This window comes from Danio aesculapii, chromosome 6 (genome assembly GCF_903798145.1).
Source record: "Danio aesculapii chromosome 6, fDanAes4.1, whole genome shotgun sequence".
Taxonomy (NCBI): Eukaryota; Metazoa; Chordata; class Actinopteri; order Cypriniformes; family Danionidae; genus Danio; species Danio aesculapii.
In genome coordinates, this window is record NC_079440.1 from 49,690,961 (window position 1) to 49,717,210 (window position 26,250).

The 26,250-nt window shown below is 36.4% G+C and overlaps 1 protein-coding gene across 3 annotated transcripts in view; it reads right to left on the bottom strand.

Moving 5' to 3' along the window:
- Positions 1–26,250, bottom strand: part of grm4 (glutamate receptor, metabotropic 4) — a 394,250-nt gene that overhangs the window by 261,816 nt on the left and 106,184 nt on the right. For all 3 annotated transcript variants that reach the window (XM_056460431.1, XM_056460429.1, XM_056460430.1), the window contains exon 2: positions 7,357–8,242. In XM_056460431.1, coding sequence (XP_056316406.1) covers positions 7,357–7,884 — 528 coding nt within the window. In that variant the 5' untranslated portion in view covers positions 7,885–8,242. The remainder of the gene's footprint in view (positions 1–7,356; positions 8,243–26,250) is intronic.

The following is a 26,250-nucleotide window of genomic DNA, read 5'->3' on the forward strand; positions in this document are numbered from 1 at the left end:
TTTACTTTACTGTTCATTTTTTTTTAAAGTATAATCTTGACAAGCAGCTTTCAAAATTGCAGTCTATTCTCATTCAGGTAGATCAGAGCTTGCACCTTCATTACCTAACATGTGGATGGGAGGACTGACTTGCCTCAAAGGGATTTTATATGTACCACAGTACTGAATGATTACACACTCGGCTACTTCAAAGACCGCCATGATATTACTACAGTACATGCTTAAAATACCGTGGTAATCATACCATAGTACTTTTGTCAGCCAGGACTCGCAGTCTAATCCAACATTTCTCAGTCAAATGAAAACATCCCTCTTACCAGTCCTTTTTTACTCATTGTACTATGATGGTCAAAGCTGAAGCCATTATCTAAGTGGATTATAAAAAAGATTGCATCAGCTCCGACTGAAACCTTCTTTCGGGCTTCCGATAAAATGGCTCTGAACATTCTGGAAAGAATGAGGGTGTGTTGCAGATGAGCAGAGCAAATTGTGAATGACTAAGGAATCAATGCATTTACACTATGCATATATAGTGCTGGATAGTGCGGTTTACAGTATAAGGGAGGTGCATCTCCTTTAACGGAACACTTTTTTGGAAATAAGCTCATTTTACGGACAGCACTTTGGATCAGTGATTAGCACTGTCACCTCACAGCAAAAAGGTTGCTGGTTCGAGTGCCAGTTGGCATTTCTGTGTGGAGTATGCATGTTCTCCCCATGTTGGTGTGGGTTTCCTTCAGGTTCTCCAGTTTCCCCCACATTCCAAACACATGCGCTATAGGTGAATTAAATAAAGTAAATTGGCTGTTGTGTATGAGTGTGTATGTATGGGAGAGTGTATGGGTGTTTTCCAGTGCTGGATTGCAGTTGGCAAGGCATCTGCAGCTAAAAAAAAATCTATGCTGGATAAGTTGGCGGTTCATTCCACTGTAGCAACCTCTGAAATATAGGGCAGAGGGAAACAAAATGAATGAATGAATGAATGAATGAATGAATGAATGAATGAATGAATGAATGAATGCTCATTTTATAAGTTACCTTGAGTTAAACAATTCAGTTTTACCATTTTTGAATCTATTTAGTCGGTCACCAAGTCTGGCAGGAGCACTTATAGCTTAGCTTAGCATAAGTCATTAAATCGAATTAGATCATTAGCGTAAAAATCACGGACCATTGCTGAATATCATAATATCATTGCGCCTGCTGCAGCCATGGTAGGGGCAGCAAAGTACCTTATTTAATAAGTTCCTAGCCACATCGGACAGAAAATAGAAACTTTTTATCATCTGTCTTATTACAAGATGTAACTACAGTCAAGTTAAACTTTAAATAGCAAAATTATTAAACTAATTTTTTTTATTTTTTGAGTGAGATGCTAATGATGTAATACAATTCAATGGTTGATACTAAGCTAAGCTAAAAGGTGTAGGAATGAAAATGATCATATGCATTTGTTTATATGGCAAAACATGTCTTTTTCACCAAAGAGAGTCCATACTGACTCCAAAGGCAGATACTGATAAGATCAGAGCCTGGTGTGCTGACTTTGGTGGTTTTACGATGTGGTCACAGGTTGATTGGTCAGTTTGAATGTCTCAGTATTTGGGCTTCGGTCACATGGTCAAGGAAGATACAAAATAGTTGGTAAACTTCGCTCTGCCTCTTTTCCTGCTCTGCTCCACTTCTGGTCTGGAGGCTATCTTCTCTGGCTCTACTGCTCTTAGGCTTTCTTTGAGGCCTACTTACTCTCTTTGTCTCTCTCTCTTTCCCCCTGTCTCTCCCTTTCTCCCAGGTAACGTTATTTTAATTTTAAGCTGGGTACAATTATTATCATATGTCTTTTATCATTTAATTTTTTATCATTTTATACAGTTATTTTGCAACTAATTCAGTTGTAACCATAGATAATTCATGTCATTAAATCATCTAATTTTCAAGTATTTGTGAATTACTTTTGATTTAATATCAACACTTAATTGCTCCATATTGCAATACAATACAATCACATAATAGCAAAGCTCTCCCGCATTTTTAGCTATTAACACAGCCCTTATTTCCGTTTTTGGGATAAGATTGCAGAAGGATGGTTTGACTAGAATGAACAGTTTTTTTACCATCATACTGATAACATTTAGTCATCCGGCAGAACTACAATTCAAACCGCTGTGTGGTTAAAATACCATTCTTACAAAGGATTCCCGCCAGACCCGGACATCAGCAGAATGGATTTAACCTCAACTGCTTAGCTCAACATAGACTCGTTCTGAAAACGAAGCCCTATATATGTTTCTGGAGATCGAAATTATGTAGCCAGAAGTATTTATGGCTGCATTTCGTCTTTAAAACGAAAGCTAGTATGACGGCATTCCTTTTCGCGCTTACCAGCTGACCGCTAACCTCCATATGGATGTCTTACCAGTTTGTCTAGTAGCTCGGCGGCGGATTTGAGATGCAGAGAGGAGTTGACCACGACGACGCGGTTTGAGTCTGGTAAAGAACGTATCCAGAAAGCGGTTAAGACAAAAACGGAAGCCAAAATAAAATAAACAAGTAAATAACAGGGTGAGAATGTGGTAAACTCTGAAAATGTGCAAAAAATCAGGCGAGGGCTTTTTTTTTTCTGGATTACTTTTTAAAACTGTCGGTTGGGTTTAGGGAAGGGGTTGGGCAGATCAATCGGTGCTTTTGAAAGCACTATTGGTTGGGTTTAGGGAAGGAGGAGGGTGGGTCAGTCAATTGGTTGGTCAGTTAATCATTCAGTCAGTCGACAGTGGGCTCTGGTGGATTTACGCGAGTACAGCAAGTGTGAATGGCACTCACCAGAGAAATTTGAGATCTGAAAAAGCGTACACAGCGGCCTCGCGTGGATTCAGGAAAATATAAACTGCAAAAAACATCGCTCCCGGGACGTACTTGCGGATCTCCAGAAATGTATATACGTAGGGGTACGTAATCAGAATGAGCCTGGGTTGGTTTAGCTCTAGAGTAGTTGTGAAATGAGCCTTTTACCAAAAAAAGCAGTGTTCCTTTAACCGCAACGAAGGTGGGCAAGGTTAAGACAGATGCAGTGAGCACTTCTAAAAGAAAAACTTTCCGTTGATCCAAAGATCTTTATAAGAGGTTTTGACAAAAACACTCCACCTGCAGTCAGAACTCCCCTGCTGCCCTGTCGCTGCACCTGCTGCCTCTATTTCTAAATAACACCAGTGTTTTAGCTGTGAGCTTTAAATGTGCTTATATCAGCACTCAAGCTCGAGGCCTGTCATCTCCACGCGCCACTGCTGAGGTTCCTCCGCCTGCGATCTGTCTTTGATCACAACTCTCGGGCTGATGAATGGCACCGTGTAGTCGGCATTTCAGAGGGTAAATATCCATTAAACGTTGGGCATCTGTCTTTGGGCGGCTTGGCTGAGGAATGAACGAGAAGCAGCCTCACTGACGCCAGGTCAGTGCTATTCTGAGGTGAATGTGGAGTTCTGCATTAATCATATGCCTACGCTCTGAACAGATACAAATTTGACCTAAAGACTGACACAAATTTCCATTACACAACAACAGCCTCCTGCAAAGGCAGCGGTATTTGATACGATAGACTGAAAAGTAAATCAAGTGATGCATGCAGAGGCTCCTAAAGAGCTTCTTTAATGGTGACCCTTGAGCCATACTTTCTCTTATTGTCAGGTTGATGTTCGCAGTGCACAGATTCAATTAAGAATTCATGCATTACATATCCAAGACATGCTACAATACATCATTCTACACTCATAATCCACATTTCTCAACTATATCCCATACTGAATCTGTTCGCGGGTGTAAAACGGTTTTATTTGCATATTCAGATTCTCCCCGGAGGTGATCATCAAAGTGTGAAAGTGTGTAGTTAAACATTCATCAAGATGAAGAATCACCCCCTTCCTGAACAATCTGAAAGGAATCAGATCTTGAAATGGTGTATTGTAATGTGCAAACCCCCCTTCATCCGTTTAGTGCTGTAAATACTCAGTTAACATTTGTTTGGAAATAGGCCATGTTTGCATTATCAGAGTCTTGAGATGAGGAATGCTACAGTCTTTGTTTGGTTATAGCTAAGTGAATGTTCGAACCCTCAGATTGCTTTCTTATCAATTATACATTCACTGGGACACTGTGATCTACTCTGCCTACCAATGGAGAAGATCAAACGGCGGTGAAAGAAAGATACAGATGCAACAGTGGCTAAATCTAATCTCACACATCAGCGTATTCATTTCAAACCTGTGAAAAGACTGGTACACCCAGCTTCCAGCATGTTTTGTTTCCAAAGCTGATCTGCTGGTGCCAAACCAGGCTTCTTAACTTGTTTATGCAGCTAGACCTCCATGACATGCAGTTGATGGTGGACTATTTTGTTGTTATCTTATTTTCTCTTATATAAATGTATATATAATATTCTTTGTTTTGTGTTAAATGTGTCATCATAGCATGCCCTTTTTGCTAGATGTAACAGAAGCCTCAGGTGTCTACAATGGCTGTTTCTCAATTCCAAGAACGCAAAGAATGTCCTCGTATTCTTGTGAAGAGTGTTCTTGCAAGGTTAACTCAGAAGAACGAACTCAGAAGACTGCAGAAACACAGAATGCTTCCTCTGGGATATGAGATGCTGCCTTCTTCCTGATGGTCATGACCGTCACACATTTTTAACCGAAAATCATTTAAACATTACAACATTCATACAACGATTTATTGTTATCCCCAATTTTATATATATATACACATACATATACGTATATATACACATATATATACATACATATATATATATATACTGTATATATACATACATATATATACATATAGATACATACATATACATACATATATATACATATATATATATATATATATATATATACATATATAATATTGGGGATAACAATAAATCGTTGTATGAATGTTGTAATGTTTAAATGATTTTCGGTTAAAAAAATATAAATATATAAAACATGCACAAAAACCTTACAAATATACTTAGCACCCCTGCAGGCACAAGACTTCAACAAATGGTGTCAGACTGACATCGTACCTCAATGTCATGGACTTTGCATTTTGTTTGGAAATGAAAAACAGGTTGATGTCAAACTAATGCCAGGTCAACATCAATGTCCAACATCGGACAGACATTGCATTTCGGTTACTTTCCAAAGCAAAATCAAATTCACTTCACAACAGACGCGGATTCATGTCATGGGTGGGGCTTCTGTTTGCCCAGTGACTCAAGCTTCGTTGCTAAATGGCTAACATGGATATTTTTGAGAGAATAGCTGTGTTTATGTGCTTTAGGAAGATTGAAAAACAGCGTTGATTTGATTTGGAGCATTTAGCGGTGCTTCTGACTGATCCGAGCCCAGTTTGATGAACTGTTGTCCATTTTCAGCAGGAGGATTTCTCCCCAGGACACCAACAACAGGCACTACTTCATAATCACTCCTCTACAAGAGAAAGCTCCTGATTGGTTAATGCGGCGCAAAGTCCACTGAAGTTCAGATTTTCCAACTCGAGCGATTCGCACCAAACACTCAACTCACGCCGCTTCATTTGCACCGCTTTGTTCACGCGTATCACACCGCAGAATGTCTATTCGCATCTTTGCCTTGACTTAACATGTAAATCACTCACACTTGACGATTCTTCCACGTCTAGTGTGAATGCAGCAAAATTATGTTACAGCCTGACCGTGTGAACGTTACCACTATGATGTCTGTCAGATGTAGGGTTTTGGTTGTCATACCTGACGAAAAAAAATTTATTATTTGACATCAATATGACGTTGGCTTAGATGTTGGCTCTGAGTTGGATTTTGGTCACTTTCCAACCCAAAATCAACAAAACATTAACATAATTTCACATTGTCATTGGACATCAAAATAACATTGTCCTTACCAAAATGTAACCTAATATCTTATGATGTTGTGTGTCTGCTGGGACAATACAAATAAAATAGATCTTAATACGAATTTCAGCAAATAAACACCCTTCATGTGCTTATGCCTTTATTAGGATTCTCATGTAAATGTTTACTTTCCCCATCTCATTTAGGGAAACTTCTCAGATAAATAAGGTATATCTCTGAATTTAAATTAAATAACTCTATACAAAATGCTGTCCCCATGATATTACAGCTTGACGTTGTGTGAACGTCAGCCGCAATGACTTTTTAGACTTTTGTGCTTAACTCTGCATCGACGCATCCTTCATATCAAGGATGCATCTAAGTTCTGTCACACGTCCTCCGTTCTTGCGGTCTTAAGTTTTGGAACTGAACTTTGGCAGTTGATGATGACGTTACACAAGAACACGAGGACGCAAGAATGCTGAAGAATGCATAGTGAGAAACAGCCAATGTGTCTGTGACGTTTCAGTTGAAAGCTTCTGATTATTTACTACTTTATACCAGTGGTCCTCAACCCTCATGGATCCGCCCTTCCGGGTCATAAAATTGTCAAGCGTTGACCAGTCCACAGTGACAAAAAGGTTGGGGACCAGTGCTGTATACCATGAACCTAAAGTCCTTTTTTTGTGTGGAAGCAAAAACACACTGTTTCCATTTGTGTCTCTTTAAATGCAAATAAGCTGCTAAAATAAACTGCAAAATAGCAACACCAACAAAACATCTGGATACATTTTAACCATGTTTAAACTCATATCTAATTAGTTTGTATATCAAAAATATATGATATAATTCTGCACAAATCTAGCTTCAGATCCCATGTCATGTAAACATTAACTATTAACTCTTTCAACTGTTCAATCCACAGAAGATTATGCCAAAAACACAGAAAAACACACATATAAGCTCACACAATATTGAGAATGTCTACAATCATAGTAGTTAGGCAAGAAATCATGTGTACAAGTATATCACAGTGTTTCTCAACCACGTTCCTGGAGGACCACCAGCTCTGCACATTTTCCATGTCTCCTTAAGCAAACACACCTGATTCAGATCATCAGCAGAGACTGAAAGACCTGTAATAGCTGTGACATAGGAGACATCCAAAACATGCAGCGTTGGTGGTCCTCCAGGAACATGGCAGAGAAACACTGGTATATCAGATCTCTGAAAAAATGCCTTTTGAACTTGACAACAACTAATGCAGCTTAACAAGCCCTCAACTCACACATTAATATGTATATTTGTACATAATTGTATTACTTTACAACGTTAACAACATAACAGATACTAAAACTGTATGCGATTCATCAGAAATTTAGTTGACTAACTAGGTCAGCACAAAACCAGCCAGCACCAGCATAGAAATATGTCATTATCAAGTTCACTCCATAAAAAAGATAACAGAATAATGCTTATATTCTTACCTTAAACAGACGGAGGATATTAGCCACCATTATAGACACAGAGCTGGACGATGCTCCAATGACACCAACCACCCTTTCTGGCTTGGTAATGATGGGTGATCCTCCACCTTGGCACTTGACATCCGTGCCATCCTTTTCGATGAGTGCCTGGACAAAAGTGAGAGACTGCTCCAGAGCGTGAGTGTCCCGTGAGCAGGTGTCCAGAATGCGAGCACCCAGCGTGATATTAGGGAGCAGTTCGTGATCATTGTTGATGCGGTCCAGAGCAAACAGCATAGCTTCCAGACGATGAATCCCCTTTTCCTTTTTTAACTCACCACAGGCTTTGCCCTCGTGACCCCGAGCGTGAACCGGAAACAGGCCGCCCAATGAAATGTCCCCATCAATCCGGATAGAGTTTAGATGTGTGTGGCCTGGACCTTTGGTCCGTGCAGCCAAAGCAGTCATGAAGAGGTAGAGAAAAACTAAAGCTGAGCCCTGACAGTGATGATTGCTCCATCCAACCATTTTCCCCATGGCGGAAGACATTGCAGCAAGTCAGACTTGATGTCTATTTTTAATCTGAGATATGTCACTTCTGATTGATGAGTCAATGAAGACACCCTTTCACAGGGTACAATCTTTTAAAGTTCATAGTTATGTCAAGTTGCGGTGCGTTTGTAACTGAATGGAATGCTCATCAGCTTCTTTAGGCAGCGGTTCTGAGTCAATCTGCTTTATATCTCCAGTCAGGGAACTTCCTAGAGTCCTTTGATGAGATTAAAGGTGAACCGAGCGTCTTTGGTCCCTTGTTCCCTGTAGGTTTCCAATCGGCCTGTCTCCTAGTGGGTAAGGTTGGGGGTCTTGTGCTGCGAACACAAAGCTTCGCCCACCTGTGAGCGCCTTCCTGGAAGAAACGATAGGAAGAAAGGAATGAGTAAGCACCAGAGAAAGGCGATACAGTCAGATGTTTCAGTGTCAGTTTGGGCATTGCAGCGCTTGTGTTCTTTGCCTTAAACTTTCCTTAGCAGCATCTCGCTCCAAACAGCTTTCTTACTGGAAACTCTTGCTTTTCTCACATGCACCCTCTCTCTCTCTCTAGCTAGCTCTCTATAGTTTGAATTTAAAACGTTGCTATGGGCTCCCAAGGTCGAGAGAAATATGCTTTGGCTCCCACATGTCTCTTTTCAGCATTCTGAATGAAGGAGCTGCATTCCAATGAAGAGCTCCTATCCAGCGAGAGAGAATTATCTGCGTAATGTGCTGTTTTCGTTTTTGGCCCCATCTGAAATGACAAGCTCTGATAAAGGAAATGAGTCGGGATGATGAAAATTGTTCCACGCACACCGCATACTGACATAAAGCAGATCCTTTAATCAGTTCCTGCAACGGTCACCTCAGGATATTCAAAGTTCCCGGAATGAATTGTTACTCGTAACCTCGAGGTCATTAATTACTTTAAGAAATTAGATTTCGTTTGTGCGACACTGATCTCGATGAGTTACTTCCCACAACTTTGACAGACACTGTTATCATTACTCTTCTAATCGTTGCCTAATTGGGTTAAAATTTACATACTGGAAGATTCCATTAGGTTTCTGTAGTTGCAGTGTGCATGTGAATAAATTTGAGCTGCCTCCGATTTTTGCTTTAATGATGAGTAACGAATATGCTGAATTAACATAGCCGTATTTTTAATCCCTATTAGGTGTGGAACAGTATATTTATTTTTGGGTAAGGGTCTTTCAGTTCAGTTGATGTTTACTAACTAAAATGTAACTACTGCATATGCAAAACCTTAATTAAAACTATTCAATATCAGTCCTTAATAAGGTTGTTTTCACATGAAGTCATTGATGACATGTGGAATTCAGATGGAGGGCAGAAAGTGGTTCTTCTACATGGGAATCGCTATCAGAACATCAAAATGTTTGTTTTATGTTGTTTATAATTGTTTAAATCAGCCCAAATAAGAAACGTCAAACAGCTTTTATAGACTTCCAAAAGTTTTTACTCATAAGGGGGGGAAAGTTCAAGAAACTGTCTGAAAAACAGAAGAAAAAGCAGAATTTAATTAACATTTATTCAATACATCCATGTGTACTTTTTTTGAAAGCGATAATTCGTTTGACAGCACCAATAAAGATTACAGGCCTAGCTATGTGTGTAAATATGTTAATGTGTTAAATAATATCAGATACAAACACCACCACACCTATACAAAATCCAGGAGAAATAACATACCCTGCCATGTAATCGCTGCAATAAAATCATCCAAGTCTGCGTTACGGCGCAAGAAACAACCATAATGTGGACATCGAGATGCCCAGCAGCACTGAATGTTTGTTTGATGGTTAAGTTCATCGACAGAACAAAAACAATTAGACGGTTATTATCGTGGAGCACTGTTTACCCCTTGCAAAAATAAATAAATAATAATGTAGACTATGCGTCCACGCTTTTGTATGCGTTCATCTGTTATGTCTGAAAGATATCCACATGGGGAAAAACTATAGTAATTTATAATATACATGTTTTTGAACTAAAGAGTAAAGTGTATAATGTGTACGACTCTTTGCTAATGAATGCTACAGAATACTGTTGTATAGTAAACTGATAAACTGTAATAAATACATTAATGTTAATGTAAACTGTGCTGCATTGTGATGGTGTTTAATTATAGCGTAGAAAACTGAAGCCTATTGAATAATTTGTTTATTACTACAGTTGTGTTGTACAACAGCAACAATATAACTACTACGACAGTTTAATTCAAGTAATTATCTATAGTTTGCTTCCAAACACTATACACTGTAAAAAAATATGTATAAGTATGTTTTCATGTAAATAGCTTATACAGTATCTACCGCCTCAAATATTTGGGTTCAGTAGAAAACTCGTCCCTTTTTATGATATAAGGATCATGCCCAACATATGTGGTTATTTTCTATTTATATCTCCTTTGAAAAATGATATAAATCCCATTCAGTTTTTTTTACTTCCTGCCCCCCGACTAAATTTTGCGCGTCACCAGAACCACATGATTGAAAACAACCTATTGCAAGATTAATCTTTTAGTTTATGCCTTTTCAGCTGAAGCACAAATATAATTTCCTTGATATATACAGTATAATGGATGGGCTTCCACAAGAAGCTTCTTACATTTGATAAGACATACTATAATAATTGAATTTCTGTCCATTTTATCAGGAAATCTAACCCAGTATTTCCCAACCCTGTTCCTGAAGGCACACCAAAAGTCTCCCTTATCTGAATTATTAACTTCAGGCTTTAGAGTCTCTTCTTATGTTCTGATGAGTTGATTCAGGTGTGTTGGATTAGGAAGAGGTTGAAAATGTGTACTGTTAGAGTGCCTTCAGGAACAGGGTTGGAAAACAGTGATCTAAGCATTCATTCATTTTCTTTTCGGCTTAGTCCCTTTATTAATCTGGAGTTGCCATAGAGGAATGAACCACCAACTTATCCAGAATATGTTATACGCATTGGATGTCCTTCCAGCCAATCACTGAGAAACACCCCTAGACTCCCATTCACACACATACATGATCTAAGCAATAATGTAATCTTATGTTTCAACTATGATTCGAAGTGCAAGAGCTAATTTTATGTTTAAATTGAGATGTTAATGTAAACGCTGCCTTATGTGCATTTACATGTTCTCATAAAAGTGTTTATAGTGTTGATTACATCTAAAATTAAACAGCAATAAAATGTAATAGCTTGTGCTCAATAATTAACTGTTGCCTTTGATAATACTGTACTGTAGTTTCCAGCATTACCTGAGGTTTTAATTCTTAAGAAAATTAACCTCTTAAGGCCCAAGGTGTTGTTTTCACGTGTATTTTTTTCTTTCTCTTTGCTATTTGGGCTTATTGGAACCTAATTTAAATAAAACCTAAGTATTATCTTGTGATATGATGTACTTTTAGAGAAAAATGATGTCATATATGTGGACTCGTGATCCAAATTTACATAAAACACTTTTTCCAGACTGTTTTTTAATGCATTAATAACATATACATATTTTTGAACATATTTTGACAATCAGAGAGTAAAAACAACATATTTTGTCCATTTTGGACAGTAAATATAGTGTTTGGGACATTTCATATGCTGCAAAACAGTTGCAGGATGACACTGTATGTCTGTAACAAAATATAAAACATTCAAAGTATTTTAAATAGCCACTTAAGAGCTAAAATGTGCTGTCCAAGTATGTGGTCACTAATCCCTAGGAGATTAAAGGAGATCCAAAGTTATTTGGTTAGATTAGCTCCAGATTTGGCTTCAGTACTGATATATTGATATATGATATAATATAAATATAATATTGTAAAGCTTCCTATAGAAAATATACATTTTGAGGGGTGTACTCATATATGTTGAGCATTGTGCATATGCAGTAGTCAGAATTATTAGCCACCATGTTTATTTTTTCCCCAATTTCTGTTTAACAGAAAGAAGATTTTTTTTTCAACACATTTCTAAACATAATAGTTTTAATAACTCATTTATAATAACTGATTTCTTTTATCTTTGCCATGATGACAGTAAGTAATATTTGACTAGATATTTTTCAAGACACTTCTATACAGCTTAAAGTGACATTTAAAGCCTTAACTAGGTTAATTAGGTTAACTAGGCAGGTTCGGGTAATTAAAATCATTGTATAACGATGGTTTGTTCTGTAGACTAACGAAAAGAAATATAGCTTTAAGGGGCTAATAATTTTGACCTTAAAATGTTTTTTAAATAATTTAAAACTGCTTTTATTCTAGCCGAAATAAAACAAACAAGACTTTCTCAAGAAGAAAGAATATTATAAGACATACTGTGAAAATGTCCTTGCTCTGTTAAACATCATTTGGGAAATATTTAAAAAAGAAAAAAAAATCAAATAGGACTAATTATTCTGATTTCAACTGTATATACAGTGGTCAACATAATTGAGTAAACCTGATTTTAAAAATAAATATTTGTATCAATTTCTAAGTGAATATAGGCAATGCACTTTGGCGCATTTAAACAAAATAGCTTTATTAAACAGATATATTTATTAAAATTATATTTTTTAGTCACCAAACATATTTACAAATTGAAAGATAATACAATTAATCTCGAGCAAAATATTACAAAAACAAATTATAATCTACAAAAAAGTCAACAAAATTTTTCATTTATTTATTATTTTTTGCTTCTCTTGATGTTTCCTCTTTTTTTTAAATTTGTATTTAATATTTTTCTATAACATATAAATTTGGGTGAACTAGTTTTTGGACCGTTATCCTAAGTTATTTTGTAAGATAAGCTCCAGATTTGGCTTCAGTACGGACTGATCTTGGGCTCAATAATTAACTGTTGCCTTTGATATTACTGTAATGTGCAAACAATAGAGTTCACTGTAGTTTCCAGCATTACCTGAGGTTTTAATTCTTTAGTAAGTTAAAAGAGATCCCATTTTTTTTAATAGTAATCTACTGTTTAATAATAAAAAAGAACAGTGTAACAAGCTGTATGCCCCTACTGAAAACATACCAAACCGTGACTTAAAAACTGAGGTATGGGCCATCATTTCAGTGTACTGTTACACCCTTAATGCCTACACATTACTGTTATCATGCACCATCATGATTCACTGCTTGACTTGTTTTCACCTCCTCCAGCACAGTGGATATATATTTTTCTGCCACTTTATTTTTTATATGCAGTGTTTAAATCTAGTATCATAGTAATGTTTCTATTAAATGATCATTATGAAATGTGCAGTTACTGCCTAGCATACCTACATTAAAAAACAGTTTCTTCCAAACAATTATTTCCAAGCCTTGATCACAGGATTTTTTTCTTCATTTCGTTCACCTCACTTATTTACAAGGTGACAGAAAAAGCTTGAAAATTCTCTTTCATGCCTTTGTAAGTTTAACTGACCTGCTCTCATTCTATCTATTTTTTTTCTTATCTCATTCTGTCTTCCCACCTCTTCTCCTATTAGTACACCATACGCTGGCTCCACACTTCTCCTCCAGTGCACAGGCACTTCAAAGAATTACAACAGGGCCTCTGAAGTGACTCTGAAATGCATTTTCAATGTTGGCAAATGTGCTTTGATATTAAAGAGTGAACTGGGGAATCCTTCCTCTGGGAACAGAAGAAGTTTGCGTGTGAGACCACGGTGAGGCTTGAAGCACATGTTTCAGTCTCCCACGCTCATAGCTAGGAGAAACATTGCCAAACACGTGAGAAACAAGAAGCATTCGAAGGTGTTTGTCTTGGATGATTTCCCATTATGTGTTGTTAACAGTTACTAACTAGCTAAAAGTAATAATGCTCCAGTACTAACTGAACTACATTAGAACCAGGATTAGAAAAGAGCTTTATTGCAAAGTATGTTTACACATATGAGAACTTCACTTTCATGATAGAAGTTTCCACAGCGCAACAGATATAAGTATCACTAGAGTATCATTATACTCTCGATTTCAGCTAAAATAAAAGCAGTTTTAAATATTAAAAAAAACATTTTATGGTCAAAATTATTAGCCCCTTCAGGCTATATTTTGTTTCGATAGTCTACAGAACAAACCATCATTAAACAATACCTTGCCTAATTACCCTAACCTGCCCAGTTAACCTAATTAACCTAGTTCAGCCTTTAAATGTCACTTTAAGCAGCGTAGAAGTGTCTTGAAAAATATCAAGTCATATATTATGTACTGCAAGATAAAATAAATGGGCTATTATATATATATATATATATATATATATATATATATATATATATATATATATATATATATGTGTGTGTATGTATGTATGTATGTATGCATGTATGTATGTAAGTATTTATGTATATATATATATATATATATATATATATATATATATATATATAAATGAGTACACCCCATTTTGAAAATGTTTATTTTTTAGCCATTTCTCAGTGAATAAGCAATATAATTTGGTGCAATTGAACAAAATAGTTTTATGATAAATGGATATATTTATTAAAATAATATTTTAGTCACTGAACAAATAGAAAATAATACATTTAAATTCTTGCAAAATATTGGATAAAAATTGACAAACTACAAATATCAACAAAATTTGATAAATTCTTGAACTTTCCTCTTTTAAAATGTTTCTTTTTAATATTTTTCCTTAACATATAAACATATAAATTAGCCTAGTTAAGCTTTTAAATGTCACTTAAACTGTATAGAAGTGTCTTGAAAAATATCTAGTAAAATATTATTTACTGTCATCATGGTGAAGATAAAATAAATCAGTTATTAGAAATCAGTTATTAAAACTATTTTGTTTAGAAATGTGTTGAAAAAATCTCTCAGTCAGGCTAATAATTCTGACTTCAACTGTATGTATATATATATATATATATATATATATATATATATATATATATATATATATATATATATATATATATATATATATATATATATATATATATATATATATTTGATAAATGTATGTACAATATGTAAGTATAAACAATATTGTATGTATAGCTAGACACAATGTTACATTTCCCCCCACATACACACAAAAAAAGTCTCAAAAGCTATTTTTCCATCTACCTATTTTAATGCACATTTTGGAATATTGCTTGCATACATTTGAAAATGAGCATAGAAAACTTATGCGCACAATTCAGTAGAGTAAACTATTTCATTTCAAACTATTTTTTCCAAGTGGAAAAAAAACAGTATGCGAATCAAAAAAAGTCAAGTGATATTGTTTTAACAGATCATGTGATAACAAAATAGGAGTTATGGGACAACATTAAAGGTCCTGTTAAGTGTTTTGAAATAAGAATTTTTATTCAGTGTTTGGTGTAATCTCAATTGAAACACAAGAGAGGGTGGGACGTAGTGTAGCTCCTCCTCTTTAAAAAAAAAAAAAACGGCCAACAGCTCTGCCAGTGAGAGTGGTTGAGCTCAAGCACATCAATAGAAAAGAAAATTGACCCTTCGCTAAGCCTCGCCCCCCTTAGTTACTGTTGCTACGCCTGTCAAGCTTTCGTGCCTGGCACATCTATTACAATATGTATGCTCTAGTGTCAGACATGGCCAGGGATATAATTAGTCATTTTTGGCGAACAGGTGAGATATCTGAGAAAGCCAGACAAAAAAAGGACTGCAGTAAGAATTACAGGGGTATATTCATGACATTATAGGCAACCGATTAGAAATTTAATCAAAATTGAAGCTAGGTTAGCCTAGCCGCCTCATATGCAGACTATTCAACAGCTCAGTTCATGCACAGCAGGAGAGGTGAAATTTAAAATAATCTAATAATAACAAATTAAACCGTGATTTCTTTTTTTTTTTTTTGCCAAAAAGCCTGATAGATTAATTGTTGTGCAATAAAATATAGCAATACTAACCAACGAGGAAACACACATGGACAGTGCTTCTAAATAATTCATTCATAGAAAGAGCACCCAGAAAGGCGAAATTGATGGATTTGTGACGATTATTAGCATCATTGACCCATAACAACGTACAGTAGCGATAACTGTTAATATGTTTATGTGCTTTTATACTGTTTCTATTCTAATTTGCAGTTAAGTGGTTAAAATAAATCAATTGAAATGCAAATCAAAGTATAAATAGCAGAAGTGAACAAATAGATTTTCCCTACCAGCAAATATTAATCAGACAACAAATATAAAAGCAGACACTAACCTGGTATAACATCGTCACCAATGACTAAATCTCCAAAAGACCGACGAAAACATCAGTGAACTGTAGAACTGACATGGACATGAGGGTTATAAATTACTGAAAAACAGCTGCGGGTGAAGTACATTGATCGCAAGTTTCTCAGATTGTGATCATATCTCGGTTTTGTTGTGTTAATATGTAATTTCAAATATTCCTAGCTTGAAACAGATGGAAATATGATTGCTTTTAGTATGACTACTATTGCGAGGGCTTAAATGGAGCAGTGCTCATAATATAGAGCGAAAAAAAAAGAAAAAGACAGCTGGAAAATATAACCTGCTTTGTAGTTTCCCTCGCTAGAAAGCTAGAAAGAGTCCCTGCGCATAGCTACAGTTGTTAAGCCATGATTGGTGGGTGGCGGTTTTTGGGTGTGGCTTAGTGAAGGGTCAATTATAAGCTTCTTGAAGAGGGCAGAGCATGTCAGATACTAGAGAGAATTTGATGGTCATGATTTTATGAGAAACTGAAGTATGAGGTGACATGAATAAAACTGTTGATACATTTAGATAGAAGTGACAAACAAAATGCTTTACGAGCTTATATCATGTATCATGTTTTATATGTTATAAACACAATTTTTTCCACTGTTTTGGAGCACACTAGCTTATAGACATATTGAAAACTAACAATACATTGTACTGTACAACATTTGTACATTCCAAAATGCCTTGGTCAAAGTCAGTTATCAAAGTGATTCAGTTCAACTGTCTTGACCCGAAGAGTCTCACACCTCCAAAACCCAGTGCCTGTTCACTGCATTACATCTTTTGAAATGCAAGTCATTTCTTATATAACAATAAAGACCCACAGTGGCTTCTCTCTGATATTTGCTGCCAGTTCATCAGGAAGTGACTATTATGTTCTCTTTCACTCATTGGACAGAAACTGTGCTTTATTCACAAATGCTTTATGCAATATTTCAGTTTTCCACGTAAATTAAATGGAAACACAATTGTCAAGTAATTAGTGAGTAGTTTGTAGCTTAGCTCGAGTTACTTCCCCAAGAAGGGTTGTTAATAAACTCCCTGTGATTTTTGAGGAGAAGCCAAGCTTGTTAGGTGGCTGTTGACCCATATGAAGCTGTCAGCATGATCTGCGATCATTGCTGTGATTTGCGGGGAGTGTCAGCACTACCACAGAAGTTAATTTAATTCATTAGTTAAAGTTAATTGACACTGCATGGCTGTCTGAGGATGTAATGGAGATATAATAAGCGCTGAGAGTTTCTATCAGCAATAGGCTTGGAACCGAAAGCGGTTAACAGCAATTATACTTTTTTTTTTTTGCTCTATGTGAGGTAATTTCCAGATCTGGAGTGTTATCAGCAGATTGGATTATTAATTAAAATATTTAGAATTGTTGAAAGTTTTCTGAAGTTAATAAAGTGGCAGATTTAAAGTGCATCCAGAAAGTATTCATAGCGCTACACTTTTTCCAATTTTTTTTTTTATGTTACAGCCTTATTCCAAATTGGATTAAATTAATTATTTCCTCAAAATTCTACACACAATACCCCATAATGACAATGTGAAAAAAAATATTTGTTGAAATTGTTGCAAATTTATTAAAAATAAAAAACCTGAAAAATCACATGTACATAAGTATTCACAGCCTTTGCTGTGAAGCTCTAACTTGAGCTCAGGTACATTCTGTTTCCACTGATCATTCTTGAGATGTTTCAGCAGCTTAACTGGAGTTCACCTGTGGTAAATTCAGTTGATTGGACATGATTTGAAAAGACATACACCTGTCTATGTAAGGTCCCAGGGTTGACAGTGCATGTCAAAGCCCAAACCAAGCATCAAGACAAAGAAATTGTCTGTAGACCTCCGAGAAAGGATTGTCTCGAGGCACAAGGCTGGGAAGGTTACAGAAAAATTTATGCTGCTCTGAAAGTTCCAATGAGCACAGTGGCCTCCATCATTCATAAGTGGAAGTTGTTTGAAATCACCAGGACTCTTCCTAGAGCTGGCCAGCCATCTAAGCTGAGTGATCGGGGGAGAAGGGCCTTAGTCAGGGAGGTGCTCAATAACCCGATGGTCACTCTGTCTGAGCTCTAGCACTCTTCTGTGGAGAGAGGAGAACCTTAATGAAGGACAACCATCTGTGCAGCAATCCACCAATCAGGCTTGTATGGTAGAGTGGCCAGATGGAAGACATTCCCTGCATGGAATTTGCCAAAAGGCATCTGAAGGATTCTCAGACCATAAGAAACAAAATTCTCTGGTCTGATGAGACTAAAATTTAACTCTTTGGAGTGAATGCCAGACGTTACGTTTGCAGAAAACCAGCTACCGCTAATAACCAGGCTAATACCTTCCCTACAGTGAAGCATGGTGGTGGCAGCATCATGCTGTGGGGATGTTTTTCAGCAGCAGGAACTGGAAGACTAGTCAGGATAGAGGGAAAGATGAATGCAGCAATGTAAAGAGACCTCCTGAATGAAAACCTACTTCAGAGTGCTCTTGACCAACAATAAAGTTGTCCCCAAAAACGTTTGAGCTCCTTTTAAATAGTAGTTTGACAAACAGCAAAAGCAAATTAAGCGTAGCCAAGTTACTGTACAAATTAAACCTGATTTAACATCCACAAACTAGGACTCCAACAGAATTATAACTTTTTATGCAATGGTTAGCGTCTTCCTCTGCCTTTTGGGTGCACAACAGGTGCCTTTTATGGTGCAGGATGTTTCGTAGATATTGTGGGGAGAAAACTTACAAACATACAGTACAGCACTTCAGAGTCCCACTGCTAGTGGTCAAAGATTTATATAAATTTGGCAAGCTGAATGCATTCTGTACTGTACAGGAGACATGACATGAAGGAGATTGATTGACAATGGTCTACAGCCAGTCAGGACGCAGAACACAATGCGCTGTAAAAAAAAAGTATGTCAAATTTTATGAAAAAAATCTGCAGAACTGCAAGGCCGCGAAGCGTGAACCATGTTTTAGTGAAGGACCACTGTATACTATACATACACATACTAAACATACACATACTACACATACTATAATTGAAGGCTGTATTGATTTTGCATCATCCACCTTTTCTGATCAGCTTCCAAAACTTGATTTTGCATGCTTAGTGCCCATTAAATAATTTTGGAAAATGGTAGACATTGACTTTCATTGTATTATTTCCCATAATATAGATGTCAATGGCTACCAGATTCAAACTTTCTTTTTTAATTTTTTTTGTGTGAATTATCTTATAACACTTAATAAAGTAGTCTTTTTATTTTTTTCTGTAAGGATATAGTTGTAGATTAATTTCAGGTAAAGTTCTGAAATTGCAGACATCTAATCATACTGTAAACAATATGTTTATAACAGTCTGAAATATCTCCAAGCGTCTGCTTCTTAAAATAGTCACCTACATTAAGTCGTAGCATGAAACTTGATTTCTAACCAAGAGCACATTAGAGCCAGCGAGCAAACAACCATTAAATTCCTTGAGGAAAAGAGAAAGCAGCTGGAACAGACATTTTGTTCGCCTATAAAGATACCTTCGATGTGAACACTTTGTCTTTATCTGACGTATATAAGATGGGAAGAGTGTCAAAACAACTTCCACACTAGAACAACTATACGCACTTAAGAAACCTTACAAATGAGCCAACAAGCAGGCAAAGACTTTCGGTTGAATGCTATACTCTAAATTATTCTGACATCCATTTGTTTCCTCAGAACAGCCGAAACAATGTTTAATTGGTCAATAAAAAACACCACACACATAAAAGTAGCACTCAATGCTATACTGGTAAGTTGCAAATTAAAAGTGATGCTGCACGTTACAAATACTGAATTTTATAATTTATTATAGTAAATAAATATCCTATACACTCACCTGTCCAACTGCTCCATAACGCAAATTTCTAATCAGCCAATCACATGGCAGCAACTCAATGCATTTAGGCATGTAGACATGGTCAAGACGATCTGCTGCAGTTTAAACAGAGCATCAGAATGGGGAAGAAAGGTGATTTAAGTGACTTTAAACTTGGCATGGTTGTTGGTGCCAGACGGGCTGGTCTGAGTATTTCAGAAACTGCTGATCTACTGCTGCTGATTTTCATGCACAACCTAAAGTCCAAAAGAATGTCCTAAAGGTCAGAGGAGAATGGCCAGATCGGTTCGAGCTGATATAAAGGGAACAATAACTCAATTAACTACTCGTTACAACCAAGGTATGTAGAAAAGCATCTCTGAATGCACAACACATCCAACCTTGAAGCGGATGGGCTATAGCAGCAGAAGATCACACCGGATGCCACTACTGTCAGCCAAGAGCAGGAAACTAAAGTCATAATTCACACAGGCTCACCAGATTTGGGCAATAGAAGATTAGAAAAATGTTGCCTGGTCTGATGAGTCCCGATTTCTGCTGTGACATTTGGATGGTAGGGTCAGAATTTCAACAACATGAAAGCATGGATCCATTCTGCCTTGCATCAACGGTTCAGGCTGGTGTTGGGGATATTTTCTTGGCACCAAAATCTCTGAGGAATATTGCCAGTACCTTGTTGAATCTATGCCATGAAGGATTAAGGCAGTAATGAAGGCAAAAGGGGCTCCAACCCGGTAGAAGTAAGGTGTACCTAATAAAGTGGCCAGTGAGTGTTTACGAACGTCGCAGCTATCACTTGTTTGGGAAGCTGTTTAAGCCCAGTCAGCGTATGAAATTCCTGAATCTGTGTATTCATATTTCTGCAATACTATCTAAATGGGTGTAGACTTTATTTAAAAACTGAAGCACTTATTAATCTTAGCAACATCTGTTGCTGCATCTGTTGTTAATATTACCTAATGCACCTGAATTAACAGCAAACAGCTGTACTTTTATTTATTATTTGTAAACAAAGATTAAAAAAACATGATAACAAATTGTATTGCAAATTGTTAATGCCTTAACTATTAACATCCAATAGGACCTTACTGTAAGTGTCAAGTGGCATTTAAGTAGACATTTTATAAAGTTAAAGTAAATCAATATGAGAATTACTGCTGAAAAACACTGTATTTGACCAGTTTGCATCTGAGCACTGGTAGAAAAGCAAAGAAAGCATAAAACATTGTTTATTTTATTTGTCTGTTTGTTTTGTCTATTTATCTATGCTTATAATGTGTGTATTATATTTATTTTATGAATATGTACTACCTAAAAACTCATTTTAGAATGAAAAAAATAGATTCTTCCTACATAGAGCTATTTAATTTGTCTGGCGGAATTCATTTTAAATGATAATCACAGAATAAACTAAATATAACTTTGCTTTTCATAATATACTAGAGTTTTATCTTTACTTTTCCTCAATTGCATATTTTGTGAACATCATCCGCCACTGCTGCAAATAAAACATAATCCATATTAAAAGTCATATCCATTTTTAGTAATCCAAGAACACTCATAAAAATCCATCTGCAAGCTCCAGTATGCATACTATCGAACACCAACCTTTAGTCTGCAGGCTGCCCAAGGGAGCCTCCACTTAGCAACAGGCTAATAAATCTTCAGTGGTGCAGTGTTGCGGCAGAGAAATACTACGGTTCCTCACATCCAATCTGATATCATACTCAAGTGTGTGCTCAAGGAAATATTAGATATGCCAATTATAAATAGCACTAATGAGATCATTATCTGTTTCTCATAATGCACTACGTACTGGAGGCTTGTTTCAGACTCCACCTCTAAGACACTGTAGGATATAATAAAAATAAAAAACATGCACCTGTCAATTTTGAGATTTGGAGCTTCTTGGTTTTTTGTAAAATTATTATTATTATTTTGTCTATTGAAAAGATGACATCTGAAATACTTTCATATGTATCTCGTCTTACTCTTCCAGTGTGTTTCTGTGATTTTAATTAAAACTCTTATTTTTGAAGGCTGTTTTCTCAAAATGAGTTTCTTTTTTTTCCTCCTGCATGAATCTCCACTTCAGCTGCACTTACATCAAATTTCAGTTTTATTATCTGAATTCTGAAGGCTTTTACAAAGGGATTTGTTCATACATAATTTGCCTGATTAAATTAATAATTTGAGTGATAAAAAAAGAATCCCAAAATCCTCTCCGTAAAAACCTCTGAATGTAACATGTCACAAAAATGAAACTCTCAACCTGATTTCATCCAGACGTTAGTTATTTTATGCTAGAAATTATGCTAGAATGTATTAGTTTTTATTTATTTCTACCCAATTTGCCAGTTTTGCCTTAAAAACTACCCACTCCACTTTTTTTGTCTTATTTTACATCTCCCCCGGAGTTAAGAAGTTGAGTTTATCCATTTTTGAATCCATTCAGCTGATCTCTGGCACTGGCAAGAGCACTTTTAGCTTAGCTTAGCATAGATCATTGAATTGGATTAGACCAAAAGCATCTCGCTCAAAAATGACAAAAATTGAAAAAAATTAAAGCTTGGCACTTCTACAGTTATAATGTGTACTAAGACTGATGATAAACAAAAAAAGTTGCTTACTGATATTAAGTAGTGTCTGAAGTGTAGTGGGTAGCACAATCGCCTCACAGCAAGAAGGTTGCTGGTTCGAGCCCCGAGTCAGATGGCATTTCTGTTTGGAGTTTGTATGTTCTCCCCGTGTTCGCGTTTGCTCCAGATGCTCCTGTTTCCCCCACAAGTCCAAAACATGTGGTACAGGTGAATTGGGTAAACTAAATTGTACGTAGTGTGTGTGTGAATGATTGTGTATGGATGTTTCCCAGTGATGGGTTGCAGCTGGAAGGGCATCTGCTGCGTAAAACATATGCTGGATAAGTTGGAAGTTCATTCTGCTGTGGCGACCCCAGATTAATAAAGGGACTAAGCCAAAAAGAAAATTAATGAATGAATTGTGCCTGCTGTAGCCATGGTACAGGAATAGTATTACTACCCAGGGGTGCATTTCCCAAGTAACGATGGAAATTACAGCTGAAATATACCATGATATGAAACACAAAATTAATGAACTATGTTTGTAACGACAGAACTTGCGACCTTAGTTGGCTAAGGACGGTTTCAGAAACCCACCAAAGAATGAGAGTATACACTCACCGGCCACTTTATTACAGTAGGTACACCTGTCCAACTGCTCGTTAACGCAAATTTCTAATTAGCCAATCAAATGGCAGCAACTCAACGCATTTAGGCCTGTAAACATGGTCAAGACGATCTGCTGCAGTTAAACAGCATAAGATTTGGGAAGAACTGTGAATTAATTGACTTTGAACATGACGTGGTTGTTGGTGCCAGAAGGGCTGGTCTGAGTATTTCCGAAACTGCTGATCTACTGGCATTTTCACATACAACCATCTCTAGAGTTTACAGAGAATAGTTCGAAAAAGAGAAAATATCCAATGAGTGGCAGTTCTGTGGGTGCAAATGCCTTGTTGATGCCAGAAGTCAGAGGAGAATGGCCAGAAGAGCATCTCTGAATGCACAACATGTCTAACCTTGAGGCGGATGGGCTACAGCAGCAGAAGACCACACCGGGTGCCACTCCTGTTAGCTAAGAACAGGAAATTGAGGCTATAATTCCCACAGGCTGCAACATTCGGATGGTAGGTTCAGAATTCTGCGTTAACAACATGAAAGCATGGATCCATCCTGCCTTGTATTAACGGTTCAGGCTGGTGGTGTAATGTTGTGGGGATATTTTCTTGGCACACTTTGGGCCCATTAGTACCAATTGTGCATCGTGTCAACGCCACAGCCTCCCTGAGTTTTGTTGCTGACCATGTCCATCCCTTTATGACTATAGGGTACCCATTTTCTGATGGCTACTACCAGTAGGATAACACGTCATGTCATGAAGCGCGAATCATCTCAGACTGGTTTCTTGAACATGACAATGAGTTCAATGTACTCAAATGATCTCCACAGTCACCAGATCTCAATCCAATAGAGCACCTTTGGAATATAGTGGAACGGGAGATTTGCATCATGGATGTTCAGCTGACAAATCTGCAGCAACTGCGAGATGCTATCATGTCAATATCTGCAAAATCTCTGAGGAATATTTACAGTACCTTGTTGAATCTATGCCACAAAGGATTAAGGCAGTTCTGAAGGCAAAAGGGGCTCCAGCCTGGTACTAGTAAGGTGTACCTAATAAAGTGGCCAGTTAGTGTAGTTGTTAGCCATATCAGCTATGAAAATAGCTATTTTTCATTTTCCATTGTTCTTAGTACACACTGTAACTACAGAAGAGTCAAGCTTTAAATATTAAAAGTATTAAAACTTTGGTCATTTTTTTTAGACATGCTAATGGTCTAATCTGATTCAATGATCTATGCTAAGCTAAGCTAAAATTGCTCTCGCCAGACCTGGAAATTGGCTGAATAGATTTGAAAATGGTAAAACTCAACTGTTTAACTCTTGGTGACTTGCAAAATGAACCTATATTTTTAAAAAGGTGGAGTGTTTCTTCAATGCTGAAGAACAATTGTAAAAGAACAATTGCTTATCGTGCACTGGAAAAGTGCCACTGGGGATGTTTTCTCCAGCGCACATATTCTTGATAAAATTAACCCATCTCAGTGTCACGTGCAGGAAAAAAAAAGAAGCTGCAGAATTTGGATCACACTGCACACACACGTGCCATTCATGGGTTTCTTTTTTAAAGCACCGCTTGTCTCGGTTTCTTTAAGCATGTTGGGCTGACACCATTCAGTCAGTTAGAGCTGTAATTGATCTTAAAGGAATAATCTCTTTCCCATCTCTTACAGAAACAAGAGATGTGGCCCACAATGGGAGGAGGTGAAGTGAAGGAGCTGGGTTTTTTTTTTTTTTTTTTTCCTAGGCTCAGATCCTTTGTAAGAAGACTGAAGGTGACATGGCTGCTTTAATGCACACCCTTTCGTGTGCAGAAGTAATTTGGACCTGATCATTCACAGCAAATTCAGTTTAATCAATGTAGAGTGAATCAGGCAGGCTGAGGTCAGACCTATTTTCCAATTCACAGCTCAACTATTGCTTGAGTTGAGTCTTTGGAGCAGATAAAGGGCTTACAAAAATAAAGTGTGTGTGATTAGTGGAGGAGGAAGATGGAAATGCTGAAACACTCAGAAAAAAAAAACATTCATTTTTTTTATATTGAGGTGCAACATTGACTACTTTTAGCACTGAGTCTTTTCAATCAATACTAACAAAAGAGAGCCAGTAAATAAACTGGAGTTCTCAGAAAAAAAAATGGCAAGGTTACAGAAAATGTTCATTTATTTATATAGTGGAACTATTTTTAAAGTTACAGTATATTTCACGTATAGTATATATAAAATAAATGACTTTTTGTAAAATTGTAAATTATTTTCATTGTTGCTTTACTGTTTGATGAAAATACAATTTTAAGAGACCAGAATTTATGAAAAGTTGATTTTTTTTATATTTATTGATAACAATAATTTGTTAACATACTTTAATTAATAAAAAAATTCTGAAGTATTTATTAATAATAACTATTTAACATGAAGCAATTTAATTTAATGTTAATTAATGAAAAATACATATGATAACAAATTGCTAATTGCATTTAATGTATTAACTAACATTAAATTGGACCTAAAGTATGTTTAGTATGTATTACTTCTATGTGTATGTGTGTGTGTGTGCGTGTGTGTGTGTGTGTATCTATTTACAGCGGGACAAATACTGTAAGTATTGAACATGTCACTATTTTTCTCAGAAAACATATTTCTAAAGGTGCTGTTGACTTAAAATGTTCCCTAGTTGTTGGTAACAACCAAAGAAATCCATATTTGCAAAGAAAACAAATGTAATTCATTTACAAATTAAGTTATGCGTAACAAAAACATGACATGACAAAGGAAAAAAATCTGCTTCAGTGCAACATCTACATTAGCAGGATGATGAAGATGAAACCAGGGTGGACATTTCAGCAAGACGATGATCCAAAACACAGCCAAGGAAACTGTCAAATGCTTTTAGAGAAAGAAAATCAAGCTGTGGAATGGCCCAGACAATTACTTGACTTGAATCCCATATAAAATACAAATTAAAGATCAGATTTGATTGACGAGATTCACAAAACATCAAGATTTGTACACTCTGTTGAGGTCTGTGAAAAACTTACACCTGAGCAATTCATGTGACGTCATTCTTCATATGAGAGGAGTCTTTAAGTTGCCATCATTAAA